We start from the raw sequence: 17739 nt of genomic DNA, 5'->3' as shown, positions 1-17739 counted from the left end.
CGTGATGTCTGAAGTGGGTGTTGGTGGTATGGAAATAGAGGTTGAGCCTTTCCACCAATATGCTGTTCCATGTTGTTGCTATGTGACAGATGGCAGCAGAGGGGCAGTCTGACAAAATGGCGTATGACATGGGAATGCGTATGAAGCAAAGGGGTGTTGTAGAATTCCTTCATGTGGAAAAAATGGTACCCACTGACATTTGTTGATGCTTGCTGAATGTTTGTGGAGACCAAACAGTGGATAAGAGCGCAGTGAGGTGGTGGATGGTGCATTTGAGCAGTGGCAACAGCGACAGTAGTCACTTTCAGTGGTGCAAATATTTTTTAGCATGGCATGCAGGCTCAGTTCATTGCTGGTGTAAATGCACAGCTAATAGTGGTGACTGTATTCAAAAATAGCATTTTTTAGCTGAGAATTTGCTTATCAAACAGTGTTACTGTGCTCTTTGTATCTGTTATAGTTTCCACGGAAAAAATAGGAGGCATTATTTTCAGAGTGACATACGTGCATACATACATGCATACAGATAGAAAGCAAAGCAGAGAGATAAACAAAGCAATGAGAAAAAAATCTTATTTATGAGAGGTGGAGCAAGGTTGAAAAGTGAAAGTAGGTGACAGTTCCTTCCTCAGTTTTCATCTCTTACGTTGTTTTAAATGGCTGTAGCAAGCCATAACAAGTCAGAGCTTTAAATAACTGTAATATGTATTGCAGGGTTACAATCTATATGACTTAATTAAATGTAAATGTCAGGTTGCTTTTCTCACTTTATTGTTTCGAGAGTGAAACTGAATGTTAACTAATTTCGTTTGTAAATGCAAATGATTTGAGAGCACATACAGCTTTGTACAATGACAGATGATTATTTTTAGCTTCATTTAATTAAATCAGATGCTAATTTCAGTATCTACATTTAAAATTATTTATATATATATATATATATTTCCATGGTGTATTTTGCTGACAGTTTAAGCTACTTGGACTTGAGGAGATTGTTGTATAAGAGAATGATACTAATACATACAGATATTGCTTAATTTGCTTAACTCCTCTTTTGTTCCACAAGCGTGCTGTTGGATTTTTATGTTTTTTTGGAAAACATCATGGAGCAATGTTTCTAAATGAGGTGAGAGTCAGGAGACTTTAATTGCACTTCAGGCCTTGCCAGCGACCTGTTGTGTGACTCTGGGCAATGCACTTCAGATCCTTGTGCCTCTGTTTCCCACTCTATTTTTGTATATCAGAATTCTTTCAGGAAGGAATTCTCTCTTAAGAGTTCACATAGCACTTTGATTTCCTTTTTGAGCTCCAGGCACTAAAAGTAAGTATTTTCACATTAAGTATTTCAGTGAGCAATGCTGTAAGCCTTTTATTTTTTATGGAGGCAACCCCGCAGACTGTGGCTGTGAGCCTGCTCTTATCTTTGCATTGGCTTCTGTTTTTGAGCCATTTGAATAGGGAATACAGCATTAGTGCCTCTTATAATCAACATTCTTCTGCCAACATCCATTCTCAGCCTATTAAAAGAAAAAGATAGTTTTGAGAACTCTGTAAATAGTGAAAGATCTATTATGCTGTCCACTAAAAACTTAGCAGAGGCTATAGGAGTGATTTTAATTGAGATTTTTACAACCGTTTGATAACACTGTTTTGATCACCGTATTTAGGGCTGGATTCCAGCAGTGGACATAAAACCTCTGACTAATCCACCGAGTCACCCAGTCCCTGTCATATATTGCTTAATGGCCCATGCTGCCAGGAATTATAATAGCTTTCTAGTACTTATTTATTTTTTTTTAAATTCATGGGCACAAACCCTTATATAAGTTTAAAACTCGAATTTGTAAAAAGTCAAGGAAAACTTACTAGAGCTACATTAAGCTGCAGACTTTTTATTTACAAGTGTATAGAATCTGAAATCACATATAGTATAAGTTAATGACTAATATTCCAACTTTGGTTGGTTAATGTTTGCAGGGCACTTACAGATGCTAGAATAATCTCTAATGTTTTTGCTCAATCTGCTCTGGAGATGGATGAAATAAATAGTTTAAACTAATTAATGTAACACCAGCTGTTACAAGTGCTTGGCAGACGTCTGTGAGTTTTGATGGGCAGAGAGCGGCTGTTGTACTTGACTTTATTTTAGTACAATGTTGATCACAGTGTAAGCTGGAATAAATGACGAGCCAAAGGAAGGAACAGAGGATAAATTCTGTGTAATGTAAAATAAATATTGCCCTTTTTCTGAAAATATTTTTGAGGTCAAGGGAGAGTTATAGTGGACTTCTATTAAGGCATAAGTTCTGTGACAGAAGCTGTTGTAACCATGCTTTACAAAAGCTGCAAATGTATACATACATCTACAAAAAATCAGCATTGCCTGTAGTTTCCAAAATGTCTTAATGCTTAGTGTGAGCACTTGGGCTGTGTATTTCATTTCTACCTAGTAATTGCTGCTAGAAAGAAATACTGTTTAGGACAGACAAAGAAATAAAAATATTATTTTTAGAAATGTTGCATGTTTGTAGATAATATGTTTTTGTTTTTTTTCTTCTGCTATTTGTATGCAATTGGTTGTATCATACATTCTTATTTATTTAGCACTCCAAAAAATGAGCAAAAACTTTCAAGGTGCAAAGTAGTTATATCAGCCAAAGCTTAGTTCTTTGTGAGGTAGTCATAATTTATCATTTCATGGTCAAAAAAAGCCACAAAGCTTAAAATACATTTCTGATGAGAATTCATTGTTTCCACATTATTTAATAAGAAGTTTAAGTATCCAAATGACTTCTCTCCAGAAGTTGGAAGGTAGAGCAATTGTGCTGCGACAGAGAAACGATGGCTGCTATCTCTCTGCGTGCCAGCATTAAGATAACAGTGTCATTGTACAAATTGTTACCCCGTGAATGTGTCTAATAAGTTATTATAGCGTGCTGGGCAGATGGCAAGTGTGCTCCTTGAAAGAATTGATGGATGGGATATGATGTCATCAGTGAGATGACAAGGTTCACAAGGTACTTGACCTCCAAGAATAAGTCCTAGCTGGTTAGAATTCTAAATGGTGAACTTTTGTGACATTGGCTAAATGGGAAATATGTGCAATTTGTATTTCTTTATGGTAGTGTTTACCCTCTTCACTGAACTCCACATAATGGGATTTGGTCCCTGAAGACCTGGAGATACTGTTGGAAGGTTTCACCCTGTAACCTTCAGAGGCTTTCATATACAAATCTATATGTCTAAACTTTAACAAAATCCCGCTGTATGGTATTTATGAAGTCAAGTTCATATCTCTACCTTCCTTTCCTGTATGTATTTATGTAGAAATAATTTGATTGAAATGATCAATTAATTTCATGTGTTCTTTCAAAAGAGAAAACTGCTGACTCAATAAGAATGTAAAAAGCATAAAATTATATTTTGCAATTTTATCAGACAAACAGTGCTTAAAATTATGGACTATCCTTCTATGCCAAGGATATGCTAATAATTTTATTTATGACTAGGATATCTATCTCTAAATTGAATATGTATTCAATTTAGGTAGGACGAACAGTCCTACCTACCTATTGCTCTATCTAGGAATCTTCCTTTTTATTCTGTTCCCAATTATAGTTAAAGTTAAATTTCATTGTTGAAAAAAAGGCTTGTCAAATAGCCCTCTTAGTTCTCTGCATGATTCATGAAATGAATAAGGTGCATGGGAAAGCCTCAGGAGAAACTATTTAAGAAGAGGCAACACAGCTGTGTGGGATACACACCTACCTTCTCCTCTTTGTTGTACAGTGAATTTAGGCCCTTATTTACAGGGACTGAATAAACTAGACTGAGAGTGTCTACCCTTCATCTCTTCAGACATCCCATAAACCCCACTGATTACAAAGTGAGCTATTTGTATGTATTTTTTATGAGCAATTATACAGCTAGACATATGCTTCAAAATCTGGAATTAAAAGTTTTTATTAACAAATTGTGCATTGGAAACAGAAGAACTACTGCAAGGGAATACAGTGAGAATATATCAATAAGAGAACAATGGAAACAAAAGGAATAAATCAATACTAAGTTTATATATTATGCCTTTTCTGCAATTAAAGTTTAAGGGAAAGTGTTTGAGGTTATTTTTATTAATCCATGAAATTCTAAAGCTTTTTTTTTTTTCATAGATTTAGCTTTATTTTGGCATGACCAAAGTCAGGAAGGTAGGCAGAAGAGATATGACCATAGTAGTTAGCCTTTTTAAATCTTTTAATAGACACTCATAATTTCTTAAAATGCTTATTGCTATCTGGCTGCTTTCAAATGAGGAAATGTATTTATTGTGGAAAATACTATCATATTTTTTGATTGTTTGCAGAACAAAAGATCAGTGTATATATATAAAAAACAAACAACAACAAAAAAACCAGCACAGCAACAGCACCTATGGGAACTCATACATGCATACCTGTTCTGAATTCCTTATGCTATTTATTTTCAACATGGATGGTTCTTTGATATATTTGAATATTCATTTGACAACGTAGTGCTTGCTAACATGAACGGAAACTAGGAAAGCAGATGATAGTACTACAGATCTTATGAATAAAAGCAATATCTTTTTTACATTTCATAACGTTCTGACTTTCAAATAAATAAAAGTTGTTTGTGAAATTTCTGCTACTGAGAAATATTGATCCATTTTTAAAATAAGCTTACAGGTGCAATAACGCTTTCATAAACATTCTTCAAATTGCTTCTCTCTTTCTTGTATAAATAAAATGCTGAGGATTCCTAAAATCTGAATTACAGAAAAGCTATGGATTGAGTGGTAAATGTTATAACAAAGTGTCAATTTTAGAATAATTACTTTGAAAATATGAATTACAATTTAAAGTTGCCATCTATGTATTGATTTTAAATCCATGTCCTTAATCAGTGAAGCCAGTGCAGCTGTTTCACACATGATGTAACCTTGTATCTGGTTTTCTTGGTACAGAAAATGTATAGTCATTAGAGGGTAGATGAGGAAACTCTCATATCATACTTCTTCCTTTTACTCCAGTAATAAAGGCAGCAGTATGGTGCTTGCAAGAAATAGTAACTTATTTGTATATGACTTGTAAATAGTTATCCCTTTACAAATAGTTTACTATCCATATCAGATTATTCTTGCCAGTTTGCTTAAATATGTCACAAGAGGAGAAACCTGCTCAAAAGAAGTATAAGTAGGGCAGCACAGAGATGAATCTTTAAACAAAAATGTTCATTAACTATACTATACACAGTCTGGTAGTGGGTTGATTCAATGGATTTGGCTCTGTTCTTCTAAAGTAAACTGTTGGCTATATCAATGTCCACCAGTTTGTTAGCATAATTAAATAATACTCAGTGAAAATCCCTAAAGTCACTCAGATGAGTTTATCAAGTGATCTGATAGATTATTCATTTGAGTTTTCAGTTTTTAATAAAACGGGAAGAGTAGAATCCATATTTCATACAATTATCATAGATGTATTGATTATGCAGTGGAAGGATGTTCAGTAGCTATGTCTTTTCTACCCACATACATGTACACATGTATGTGTATGTGCTAGAGGTACATAAAGTTTTAATACAAAGTAAATGAGTGTTCTCTGAGCTCTCTTTGCCATATGGCCCCTGTGGAGGATAGAGGGCCCTGGCTAGCTTAAGCCTGCCATATGGACCTGGTGGAAAAAGGTAAGTCTTACACACAGAGCAAACCTACCATATGGACTGGGTGGAGCACTCAAAACTCTAAACATTTCTCATACACAAGGGCCTTTTACACAGAAGAATGTAAAAACATGCATAATACATTACACAACAAAGCCATTGAAAAATGGATCGATTGTTTAGATTTAATATGATGCTTTCAAGCAGTGCCCAAAACTATATAAATAATCAGGGTTTATTTTGAAATAGTAAAGAAGATCATCAATCATTTACAGCTGACTATTTTACTTTGCATTTAACATCTGCTATATAATGGGATTGTACAGTACCACCCTTAATGCCGTATGAAAACAAAACAGCCAAAAATAGTGATAGGGTTAAAACCAAGTTTATCTGAATGTATTCCCTCGTTGTCTTTCTTTCCCCTCTCATGTTAAACTGAAAAATAAATTTAAACTTCATGTAAAACTGTGTGACAAGTCCTGGACTTAGAAATGTCATCTACATTCTTAACTCTTTAGGGCAATAGGCTTAGAGCAGTGATTCAACTTTATTTGAAACTGAAAGGATCTGTGCCAACCAAAGCTCAGCTTTTTGGATGTGTAAGATGCCTGTTGCTTTAAATTCAACAAATCTTTATTTGCCTTCCACTGTGAAAATGATGCTAGATAGTGGTGTTTTCTTTCACAGACCAAAGTGATAGTAAAGTAGCATAGTAAAATGACCATCATATTTCAAACCGCTGGGCATCCTTTTTGATCCTTCCTATGCATTCCCAAGTAATCATAAATCCACTGGCTTGAATTATTTATAATATATATTAAAAAAAACCACCAAACAAAAAAACCACACCACACCACATACCAAAATTCAGATCAGGAGCACTTCAAGGAAGATTATGCCAAAATATAGGAAAATGCAACATAAATTATATTCTTAAAACCTTGTTTTCTATTTTCTTGTCTGTTCTGATAATGATTTATATGTTTTTTCACTGTTTTACATGCTAAAATGAATAAGCAGAGAAGTCAAATCTATTTTGGTTTGCAAATAGGAAGATTATTTAGGCTAATATGTCCCTTCAAATTTTTTTAACAATCTTTTCCTTTTCTTGAGCTATGTATTTTTTCCACTGGTCTTTAGTTAGACCAGACATTTCAAGAAACTGACTCATTTCTTCATACACTGAAGAGGGAAAAACAAAAGCAAAAAAAACAAGAAATTTCAGAAACAATATATATTTCTGAAAAAAAAAAAAAAGGGGGACAGAAAAGATTCTAGAAAGCAGTAGAATATACTGAGTTGGAGAAAACTAGGACAAAGGGAAGATAAAGAAGGTGATTCTGAAAAAAATAGAGAAAAATTCAGATTTTAGTTTTTGAAGTTGCCAGATTATACCAAAATTTGCTAGAAGAGCAGCCTTTGTTAGCAACACTGACCTCCCTTCAAAAAGTGTAGAAGAACACTGAGGTTGCTGTGACTTGCTCACCTTCGTCTTCAGAGTGCAACAGTTCATAAAACCTTGCAGGACAGTCGTGTCCTGATACAACTCCTGTTCTTTCTCTAGTTGGGTTAAAAGCCAACCTGTTTTCATGGTGCTGAATAAAAGTATTATCCTTAAATATGTAGTGAGTCCATCAGGTTAAGATAATAAGCCCCGTGCTGTTTGTTTCAGTATGTTTAGTAAATAAGGCATAATTTATCATATAGTAGTAAAGAGATTTGAAACCACTCTTAGTATTTGTATTTTGTTTCATTGCTCTTGTTACATAATATTTATAACTGCTTAAGAAATTACATAAATATTTTTTTTCTAAATATGTTATTGTTATAAATATTGAGACACCTGCATAAATTTTGCTGTGAAACAAAATTAATAAAATGCTTAGATCCTATGCAGGAGTTGTAATGCTTATTTCCTTCATATTAGAATGTAGATAAAAGGCAGAATGCAATATTTCATTTCAGTGAAGGCTGGAAACTGGATCCTGGAAAAGATTTTAATTTACCAATATGTATATGGCATGTTTGCTGTGCAGGGTACCTTAATTTTTCATATTCATTGTCAACCATACTGACCTGGGTTACACGGCGACTCCAGGCAATATTTTTCTTCTGTGCTGAATGTGACCTCGTAATGTATAAATACACGAAGGATATTTTTTGGTCTTTTATAATATGTATTCTGATATATTATCATAAATTACATATTCAAATGCATGAAGACATGCAGGCCAAATCATGTCTGTGTTTTCAAAAATAAAAGCAGTAAGTGCAAGCTTATTTTAAAGTGGATACCTCAAATGGAGCAGAAAACATTAGAGGTAAAACTTCTACATTATTTTATCAGTGAGCATCAAGCTAGTGAATGCCATAGAAATGTCACTAATGGACACATTCTGGCAGCTTGTTGCAGATGTTTGATGAATGAAGTGCAAGAGGAATCATATCATGTAAAAATGCTTGCCTTTTCATTGTGAATTTTATTTTTGAGCACTCTAGGGTTTAGGGATTTTGGTTTGTTTATTATTATGGATTTATGTGAAAATCAGATATTCAGATATCATCTATAGGCAATCAGTTGAAAAATGTAGCTATAGTGTTGTAAAGGACTGTTTCTGATCATATAAACTATGAAACTAATATTGAACTCCCATAGGCAGACAGCCAGAATTCTACTAGGATATCATAACCGTATAATCCAAAATGTGTACATCAATTATTGTCTACAACATTTGCATCTGAGTACTGGAACCACTTCATAGATAGACACATTAAGGATGTTTATTACATTTGAAAAAAAAAAAAAGAAAGAGAAAAAAAAAAGATTTAAGTATAATCAACAGTCTTTTATGTGAATGTGTATTTTTAGCTCCAAAACTAAAGAAGCCTCTGTGCTGTGCTGCTTCATGGTGTTTGAATAACACACTCATTTTGTATTCTTACTGCTGGTGAGAATTTGTCAAAATGCTTTTGTTTTTGATTACTATTTCCATACTGGCTATGAGAGGAACTAAGGTCTTGGAGTTACTATATCACATATTTCTATTAAAAATATTTCTGTATTTCCATTTAGATGCTTAATTGAAGACTGCTACTGAGCCACTCGTGGTATAATGGTGATTACCTTAAGTTGTGTGTGTACAGGGCTTGGCTAACACTGTCTTCCAGTTGCTTTCTTTTTGAGGCAGGATTTCTTCCAATGCATTTGGAGTTTTTCCTTACATATTCAAGATTTCCCGAGTCTATTACTCAGTATCCCAAGGCAGTGTGTTGGTTGAGCCGATCTGACTTTTTTTATTATTTTTTTCTGTTACTTTATTGGCATCTTTAGCTGTAAGAGTGATGTGCTAATACATCTGAGATAGGAATTTTGGCATTTAAGGTTGGGAACAGCTCTTCTTAGTGTGATTCCAATGGTAGACATTTTTAGGTTGGTCATCTAATTCAGAGGTCTAATTAATACATTATCAACCTAAATATTAGGGGTATGCAAAAATATTCTATTTTTATTGATGAAGTTATTAAAATCAAGTGTAATGACTGGGATGCCATACAGGAAAGTGAAGTAAATGTGAACACACATGTATTTAAAGCAGGTTTATGAAAAAAGAGCTGTTACTGAGCTGTTACTTTATATCTTTACCTAAAATATATTTACTCCTGTTAATTACAGAAGAAACGTGAAACTTATTTTGTATGAATGTTGACTGAAACAACTAGATCAATAGATACAGCTTTAGAAATTCTGACCAGATAAAGGTTTTTCTGCTCTGGTGGAAGACCAGTTTAAGCCAGCATAAATGCAAAGTGTTTAAACCTCTTCTGACTTCTCTTTAATTTCTCAGATATACTTTGTGAAGGACTGTTTACACAGAATCACAGAATTGTAGGGGTTGGAAGGGACCTCCAGAGACCATCGAGTCCAATTTCCCTGCCAAAGCAGGTTCCCTACAGCAGGTCGCACAGGTAGGCATCCAGGCAGGTCTTGAACATCTCCAGAGAAGGAGACTCCACCACCTCCCTGGGCAGCCTGTTCCAGTGCTCCGTCACCTCACGGTAAAGAAGTTCTTGCGCATGTTTGTGCGGAACTTCCTGTGCTGCAGCTTATGTCTGTTCCCCCTTGTCCTATCTCCACACACTGCTGAAAACAGTCTGGCCTCACCACTCTGCCCCCACACAAATTAGATATTTATAGACCTGGATCAGGTCCCCTCTCAGTCCTCTTTTCTCAAGGCTAAACAGATCCAGTTCACTCAGCCTTTCTTCATGGGGGAGATGCTCCAGGCCCTTCACCATCTTTGTGGCCCTCCGCTGGACTCTTTCCAAGAGATCCCTGTCTTTTTTGTACTGGGGAGCCCAGAACTGGACGCAGTACTCCAGATGAAGCCTTACCAGGGCAGAGTAGAGGGGGAGGATCGCCTCCCTCAACCTGCTGGCCACATTTTTTTATTGCACCCCAAAATGCCATTGGTCTTCTTGGCCACAAGGGCACACTGCTGGCTCATGGCCAACCTGTTGTCAACCAGGACACTCAGGTCCCTCTCCGCAGAGCTCCTCTCCAGCAGCTCATCCCCCAGCCTGTATTGGTGCATGCAATTATTCCTCCCTAGATGCAAGACTCTACACTTGCTTTTGTTAAACCTCATCTGGTTCCTCTCTGCCCAGCTCTCCAGCCTGTCCAAGTCTCGCTGAATGGTAGCACAGCCTTCATGTTTATTTTTGTGTTGTCTCTTTACACCAGGTGCCAAGTGTATGCAGTCTACCTCATCTGCTCACCAACAGTGCTGGGAGCTGTTGTCAGGTTATGCGTTGCTGAATGAATGGCAACTGCTGAGTGCTGCACAGGCATACCACTGTCTTTTCACTTTCTGGTTGGTAATCCAGTCTGCCATTAGCAGGTTACCAGAGGCCATGTGACAAGGCTGTGGCAGTGCTGATGCTCAATACACCATAATTGCAACATGACTATATAGGGAGTTTCTGAAAACGTGGGCTTCATTTTTTTTTTCTGAAGAGAATGAATATTAGGCATATTAATTGAACACAGACCAACCAATCAACCAAATGAAAACAATCCAGTCTGCTCAGAGAGCTTGTGGATGCCCTGCCCCTGGAACTGTTCAGGCCCAGGTTGGATGGTGCCCTGGGCAGCCTGGTCTAGTATTAGATGTGGTGTTTGGCAGCCCTGTATGTGGCAAGGGGGCTGGAGCTTGATGATCCTTGAGGATCAACCCAAGTCATTCTGTGATTCTATGATTCTATGAATCCACAATACAAACCAAAAAAACAGTATGAATGCAGTGCAGTTCCAGGCACAAAACCTTCACTTTCAGAGAATTACAAGTTACCAACTGTGCTTATCAGGAATTCCCTTCTTACAACTTTTAACTTACATAAAACGTCTGTTATTTCATTATTCTTTAATCACCTTAAATTCCAAAAGAATAGATGGTCCTGAGTATTAAGCCAAAGCATTTTTCATTTGAAATAATCCAGTAAAATCAAACAAAATATATTTGTTACTTTTTGTGGTATTTTTTCTCTGCCTTTTGCGGTAGCCGTACAAAGACATTTAAAGTGTAGAGAACAGGCAATACAAAAATAAGATTGTATATGTTGGACGTATTCGCTTGTGTGTTGTTTTTATCTGTTCATAATTTTGAAAATGTAAGGCTTAGTATGCAATACACTCATTCTGTTTTTAAGTCCAATCCCTAATTTAACGTTTGATGCTAATCATAAATCCTGATCTGATTCAGCATACTTGGCTTGATCTTTGGTGTTGCATATATTCAGGAAAGCCAGAAAGGTAGTTGGGCTACCTGGGGTAGGCTGTGAGCTTCTAAAGCCAACACAGTAAAAGAAATGAGATGGCTAATATCATGTGTGGTAGGTTTTGATTTCCCAACCACATAGGAAGTCCTCTTTGTTGCGTAGATGATTATTGACACAAGTTCAGATTATGAACATGACTCCAGAAAAAGCTGAGAATTGCATTTATGAATGTGTAATGAGCCACATTCACACAACTCTCCACATACACTTGTGCACAGAAGCACTTCTTGTAGAATTGCTATGAAGCGAAGGAACATTCCTGTCAGCACTCAGAATTACCTGGCTGATGGAGTGGAGCTAGTAGAATGCTAACTGGGACATTTGACATGAATCAGTAAATTACATTTATACTTTTTTCAGCATCCAAAGCACAGCTGGCTTTTATCGGTATTAGATCTCTGCCAGAAGCATTTAAGTATCTTTAAAAAAGAAGTAATGGACATAGTACTCGTATTTAAGAACTTCAAGTTACAATATTATCACATGCCTCGTGTTTATACTAATATATTGTTTAAAAACACATTAAAATATTTAATGTACCTTTCTTACCATCATTTTTCCTTAGAATTTGTATTTCTTTAGCTAAAGTTCGTTATCATCAGGTGTTCAAGATACTTGTACTATATATGCTGAATTCCTTTTTGGAGTCACCTCTGAATATCCTGCTTTTCCTGACCATTTGGTGTACTTAAATGCATAAAATGCACTTTTATTCTGTGCAAATTTCTGTGAGTGAACAGAACAATTTTTGATACAGGGACAGCAAAACAGTATTATTCTATTTGGGGCATTATATATTATTACGCTTCCAAATGTCGAAGCAATACTAGCATTTTAACATTTTATTATATGGTAAAATACATTTGTTAAAAAAATATGAAGGATAATTTATTCTAAAATATTGTGAAATCCTTAGAATAAATAAACCAGTAAATATTACTTAACCCAACCCCAATCGCTAATAGGCTGCAAAATAAGATAAAAGTTATTAGAATAATCCTTTTATTGAAAGAGAAAATTAGATAAGTTGTGCTGATTGACTCTGAGGCCCTCCTCGGGACATATGAAATGAAGAATAAACTGAACGTGATCTAGTCCAAAGAGCCTGAAGAAATCCTCACATCATCACTAATTACATTTTTACTTTTTTGATATATTTTGCCAACTCTTCATTCTTTTACAGTGATTTTACAGCATTAATTCTTTAACAAAACTAAAATGCTTATCTTTAAAGTAGGTGTTTTTATGCATTTGATTTTACCAGTAATAAATTTCATTTGCAGTGAAGTACTGTGCTTGAAACACAACAATCGTAGCTTATACAAATATGTTGTGTTGAGCAGCATAGCATTTTGTTAATTTCATCTCAGTTTCACTATCCTTCTCCAAACTATTTGTCTACCTTAAGTCTCTTCCTATCCTGTTTTCTCAGTTTAGCTTTCACTCAATTCTTCATTAGCCTCTATCTCCTTTTCAAGTCATACCAGTTTCCAAACTTCCACATCTCAGTGTCAACCCACAATACGTCTGCCTTTGTGCTTGCACTGAATGCTATGAGTGAGTTGTTTTAGGAACAAATGTTTGAAGTATCTTATAGAGAACCAAAAAATCATCAGGACACTTAACAAAGAGCCATTAAAATTACAGAAAGACATTAATCTATGGAGTATTTTTTGAGTCAGCCATTATCTCTTGCTTTCAAATCCTGGCAATATCAACATTCTCGATTTTGATTGGTGACCAGTCTAAACTTTTCCTATTTGCATTTGGGAACACAGACAACAGACTGGCTACCACTATTCATCTATTATTGTTTAAATAGCTGTCACAGCTTCCATAGTGTCTATTTCCATGTTATCTCATGAAGAACAAAATAGAATGGCAACATACCAAGTGTGAAAATGTGAAAAATGTTACTTGTATTTGGCCCAAACCTGCTGTTGTTCACAGATAAAATCTAGTTTGATCAAAAACAGGTTACTTTTTGAAACTGAGGAGCAATTGGTTTAATGGATGTGGCATCTGCAAATATTTTGAAGATACGTGTTGATTTCAGACTTGCCTGTTATGGTGATTTAGTTCCAGTGTCACGTACAGATTCATCTCTGCTCTGATACTGCAGAGATTTCAATAATAGTTTGTCCAATCCTTGTTTTTTCTGTTAATTTATAACATCTTGGTGGTCAGCACAAGCCAAGACAGGCCTGGCCACTTCTTTGTTCTACCTTGTTCTTTCTTTTCATCTCTTTTACTGTTCTGCTCCCAGCTCTGACAATGGAGTTGTAGATTGAACCTATTTCTCCTCTTGCCCCAACTTTTCTTTGAATGCTTCCTTTGATGTATTCAGACTAAAAATGCCAGATCTCTGTCTCCCAGCAAGGGCTTATCATTTTTGCAGTGTTGCTCCGCTAGCAGGTTGAGGACTACCGTTAGTAGTCCCTTTGCAACAGGTCAAAAGATGCTATGTTAATGATTATTTGGAAACAAAGATGGAACACTGTGTTGAGAAAAGAGAACTTAGGCAGGAATGGAAGATTTTTAAATGCTTCAGTGGCAAGAGGTCATATTATTATTGCTACTAAGATATGTGGTTTTGTTTTAATTGGCCATGTTTACAATGTGCTTTTTCTTAAAAATGCATTTTTTCAAGATTCCCTCAATCATTGCTTATCTCACATCCACAAATATTCATGCTTCCTGTGTATAATATGTACATTTGCTCTGTTTCAAACATACTTAGACTCAAAGTTTATTTCACATGGGACATCAGGAAAACAAAGCCACATTAGTCTGACATTTTTTTCTGAGTTTAAATTTCATTAAAATAAGTTCACTGTAAGTTCATCTCTCTAGTCTTCCCCTTCAGTGTAAATTTGTTTCTGTTATTTATTATAATAGAAGAGTTTGGATTTTGCGTTCATTCTATTATCCATAACTTTAATCTTTTGAAGTTATTTTGCCTATTGAAAAACGGTGCCATACATTGTTGAGAAAACCATTACAAACATGTTTTGAGCATGCCTAAAATACAGCAAAAAAACATGTATTTATAATTAAAGCAAAGCAGAGACTTTAATCCTTTGCCCAAAATCTCAGGTAAGACCTATGTTAGGAGTTTTCTTTATCTCAACGATTACATTGAAAGAACAGTTTTTAAGCAAAGTAAGGTCTATGTATTTTTTTAGGTAGGTGAGTTTTATCTGATATGTTTTAAAACATTTTTTCAGCTCAAGGCATAAAATTTTAGTAAGATTTTAAGTTATTTCAAGAGGGATGAGAGATTTTTGGCCTATTTCTGTGACAAACCTAGAGGCATACTTTCACATTTGTATAATTTAGTTCCATGATGCATACTAGTGATTAAACTCTTCCTTTCTATGCCATGCAAGTCAATACTTTCACTGGGACCACTAGTATATGGAGGACTTCAGTCAAAAACTCACATAAATACCAAACAGGAGGTTTGTAGCTTTTTAAACATTGTGTATGAAACATTTGTGAAAGCCATATTTACATCAATCAAAAATAATATCGTGCAGCCTTTATCAGTCTATAATAATTTTTGCTTAAGTTTGAATTGTTTGTTATGATTAATGAACAGATAACAATACTGACAGCAGTTTGGGGAAAAAAAAAAAAAAAGAATTATTCTTCACACTAGAACGTGATTTCAGAAGATGATGAACTAGCAGGAATACTTGAGAGCAGTAATGTAGTTTACAATATCCAGGATTACCTATTTGTTTATTTTTCCTAATGTGGCGAATATATCTATAATATTTTTAAAGTTGAAAAGAAAATAAAAAACTATTATTTAGGGTCAAGTTATTGTATGTTACAACAAAATGATGACAGACAGCAGAATAGCGTGAGGAATAGATGATGCACACAGAGTACATTTTTCATAGTCTACTTTTAATCTTGTAAGATACAGGTTCAGTCATCTACAGCCAGTTTTTCTGAACAGTCTGTCGAAATCAGACTGGAAAATCTGATGAAATATACTTAACAAAATCTTTTTATGGGCTGAAGCTTTCCTTGGTAAACATTACTTTGTTTCACAAAGCTTAGCTTGGTAAACTTTTTACTTAAGACTTTATGAGAAAGTAAAAATTGTGCCACAGATTGTAAAACACAGAGAATATTAAATGGGCTTTTACTCCTTTTGTAGGCTACTCTCAGCCTAAGCCCCTGTGAACTGAGAAGAACAGTTTTCATGGTATGGTTGATCATTCCAAATGTAGATCTTGCTATCTGAACAAGTCATCTGAGGCTCCTCTTACAGTTAACAGGAACTTCTAGAGGAAGATTTTTCTCCTTCTGTATCCTTCTGATGGCTATAATAGTTTATATGGATTAGCACCTTAAAACGCTGTATTTCTCTTCACTAGCTACAGAAAGAGCCAGGTGGGACAAGCCGAGGAGCCTATTTTGGCATTTCTGTGCCAAAATAGATTGTGGATGCAGCTTTTACGCTAGCACCATTAAGTTCTGGCCAGCACAGTGGAGCCCGTGAGGAGATGGAGAAAGGAATAAGCAACTAAAAGTGCTTAACAGAGATTTCTTTTGTCTGGAATGTTGATGGAAATGAAATTCTGGGATGAACAGGGATTCTGAGTTATAGTGTGCTTTCCCTTGGCTGCTGAAACACTCTAACCCCTTCTTGGAAAAGACTTCGATTTTTCTATCTCTAGACTATTGCCACTTTACAATATGCAGCACCTCACTTCTTTTTATTTCTTTTTAGGAAAATAGCGTCAGGACTTTTATACGTTTCCCAATGTGTATGCTAGAATAAAAAGTGAACTACAACTATTCATTAAAACTGTAATAAAATACATTGCAGAAAAAAAAGAAAGAAATTAATACACCTCAAAAAATATGTATCATGTTGATCAAAGCTAAATGAAATAGACTAAGGCTGACAAACTCTCATGTAGTCAAACAGCTGTGCAGAGTTCTGTATGCATTCTGATGCCACGGAATTGTATTGAGATACATCAGTGTTTCAGTTAATGACTGAGCCATTACTAAGACAAATATGCATAGATATATGTATCTAAATACATGTATAAATAGTTTTCCTTTTTGAAGAATTCAGATTAACATCTGGTGCAATGAGCTTGACCTAAATTTCTGTATCGTATCAACGGTAGTCTAAAAATATTTCAAAAATTAAAAAAAAAAAAAGAAGAAAAAAAAAAGACGTATAATGAAGTGTTTTTTTCTTCTTCTTCTTTTTTTTTTCTTCACTTACTTTATAATCCACTCACAGATTATCTATGAAACACTAATCTTAGAAGTCTGCAGACTCAGGGAGTCTTTTCCCGTTGTGATGTCACAACTGATCAGATCTGATTGTTATGATGATTCCACTAAGGAGTTGAGCACTAATTGTTAGAACATGTCTGTGTTTAAAAAAAATTAGGCCAATGATTGTAACCATGCTGTTAATATCATTTATTGTTCAGAGCATGTTTCAGCTGTGCGAATCAGGTATACTTTTTTGATTAAAAATGCCTAGACAGTCTGTAGATTTTCTGTTTGCAGAATCTTCTGACCTGTAAATGAAAGCATTGTGTGGGAAGGGTTAATTGTATAGCAAACCTTATGTTCAAATTTTTCTCTTATATGAAATATATGTCATGCTAGCAAATATTCTATTGTCAGTTCAAATAGAACACAAACTAAAATGAGATAATTGGTAAGGTGCCCATAAAGTCAGCTTGAATATTTTATCACGAGTATATGTGAGATAATATTTGTTTTAAAAAGATTCTATGGCACTGTAAACTCAGTCTCATTAGAGACTGCATTTAAAAGGCTTATAAAGTTACTCATTAATGTTATCTTGTTGTATCTCCACAGCTTTTTCATTAAAGAAAATTCAGCAGAAAGCATTTTCTCCTGATAGCAGGAACCAATTTGCAATAAATGTTCTGGAAACCACTAGGGAAGCCATTACTGAAGTCTAATAAAAACAGACAAGCGTAACTTGTTCTATATTTTTGTTTCAATCACATACAGATGAGACCCCGCTCTCCACACCAACTGCAAGAGACAGCCTTGACAAACTTTCTCTAACTGGGCATGGGCAACCACTACCTCCAGGTTTTCCATCTCCTTTTCTATTCCCTGATGGATTGTCCTCCATAGAGACCCTTCTGACTAACATCCAGGTAGGCCTTTCTGTAGATCAGCTTAAAGGAGTGGAGAGGAGCC

At 35.3% G+C, this 17739-nt stretch overlaps 1 protein-coding gene across 4 annotated transcripts in view; it reads left to right on the top strand.

Annotated features, from left to right (window-relative positions):
- DACH1 (dachshund family transcription factor 1) overlaps window positions 1-17739 on the top strand; it is a gene marked incomplete at both ends in the record, with an annotated part of 356233 nt that overhangs the window by 289836 nt on the left and 48658 nt on the right. For all 4 annotated transcript variants that reach the window (XM_079534831.1, XM_079534830.1, XM_079534829.1 and 1 more), the window contains one exon: window positions 17545-17696. In XM_079534831.1, coding sequence (XP_079390957.1) covers window positions 17545-17696 — 152 coding nt within the window. The remainder of the gene's footprint in view (window positions 1-17544; window positions 17697-17739) is intronic.

Source organism: Tetrao urogallus, assembly GCF_951394365.1.
Source record: "Tetrao urogallus genome assembly, chromosome: 1".
NCBI lineage: Eukaryota > Metazoa > Chordata > Aves > Galliformes > Phasianidae > Tetrao > Tetrao urogallus.
Note: the sequence above shows the minus strand (reverse complement) of the source record. Positions and strands in the feature narration are given on the sequence as shown.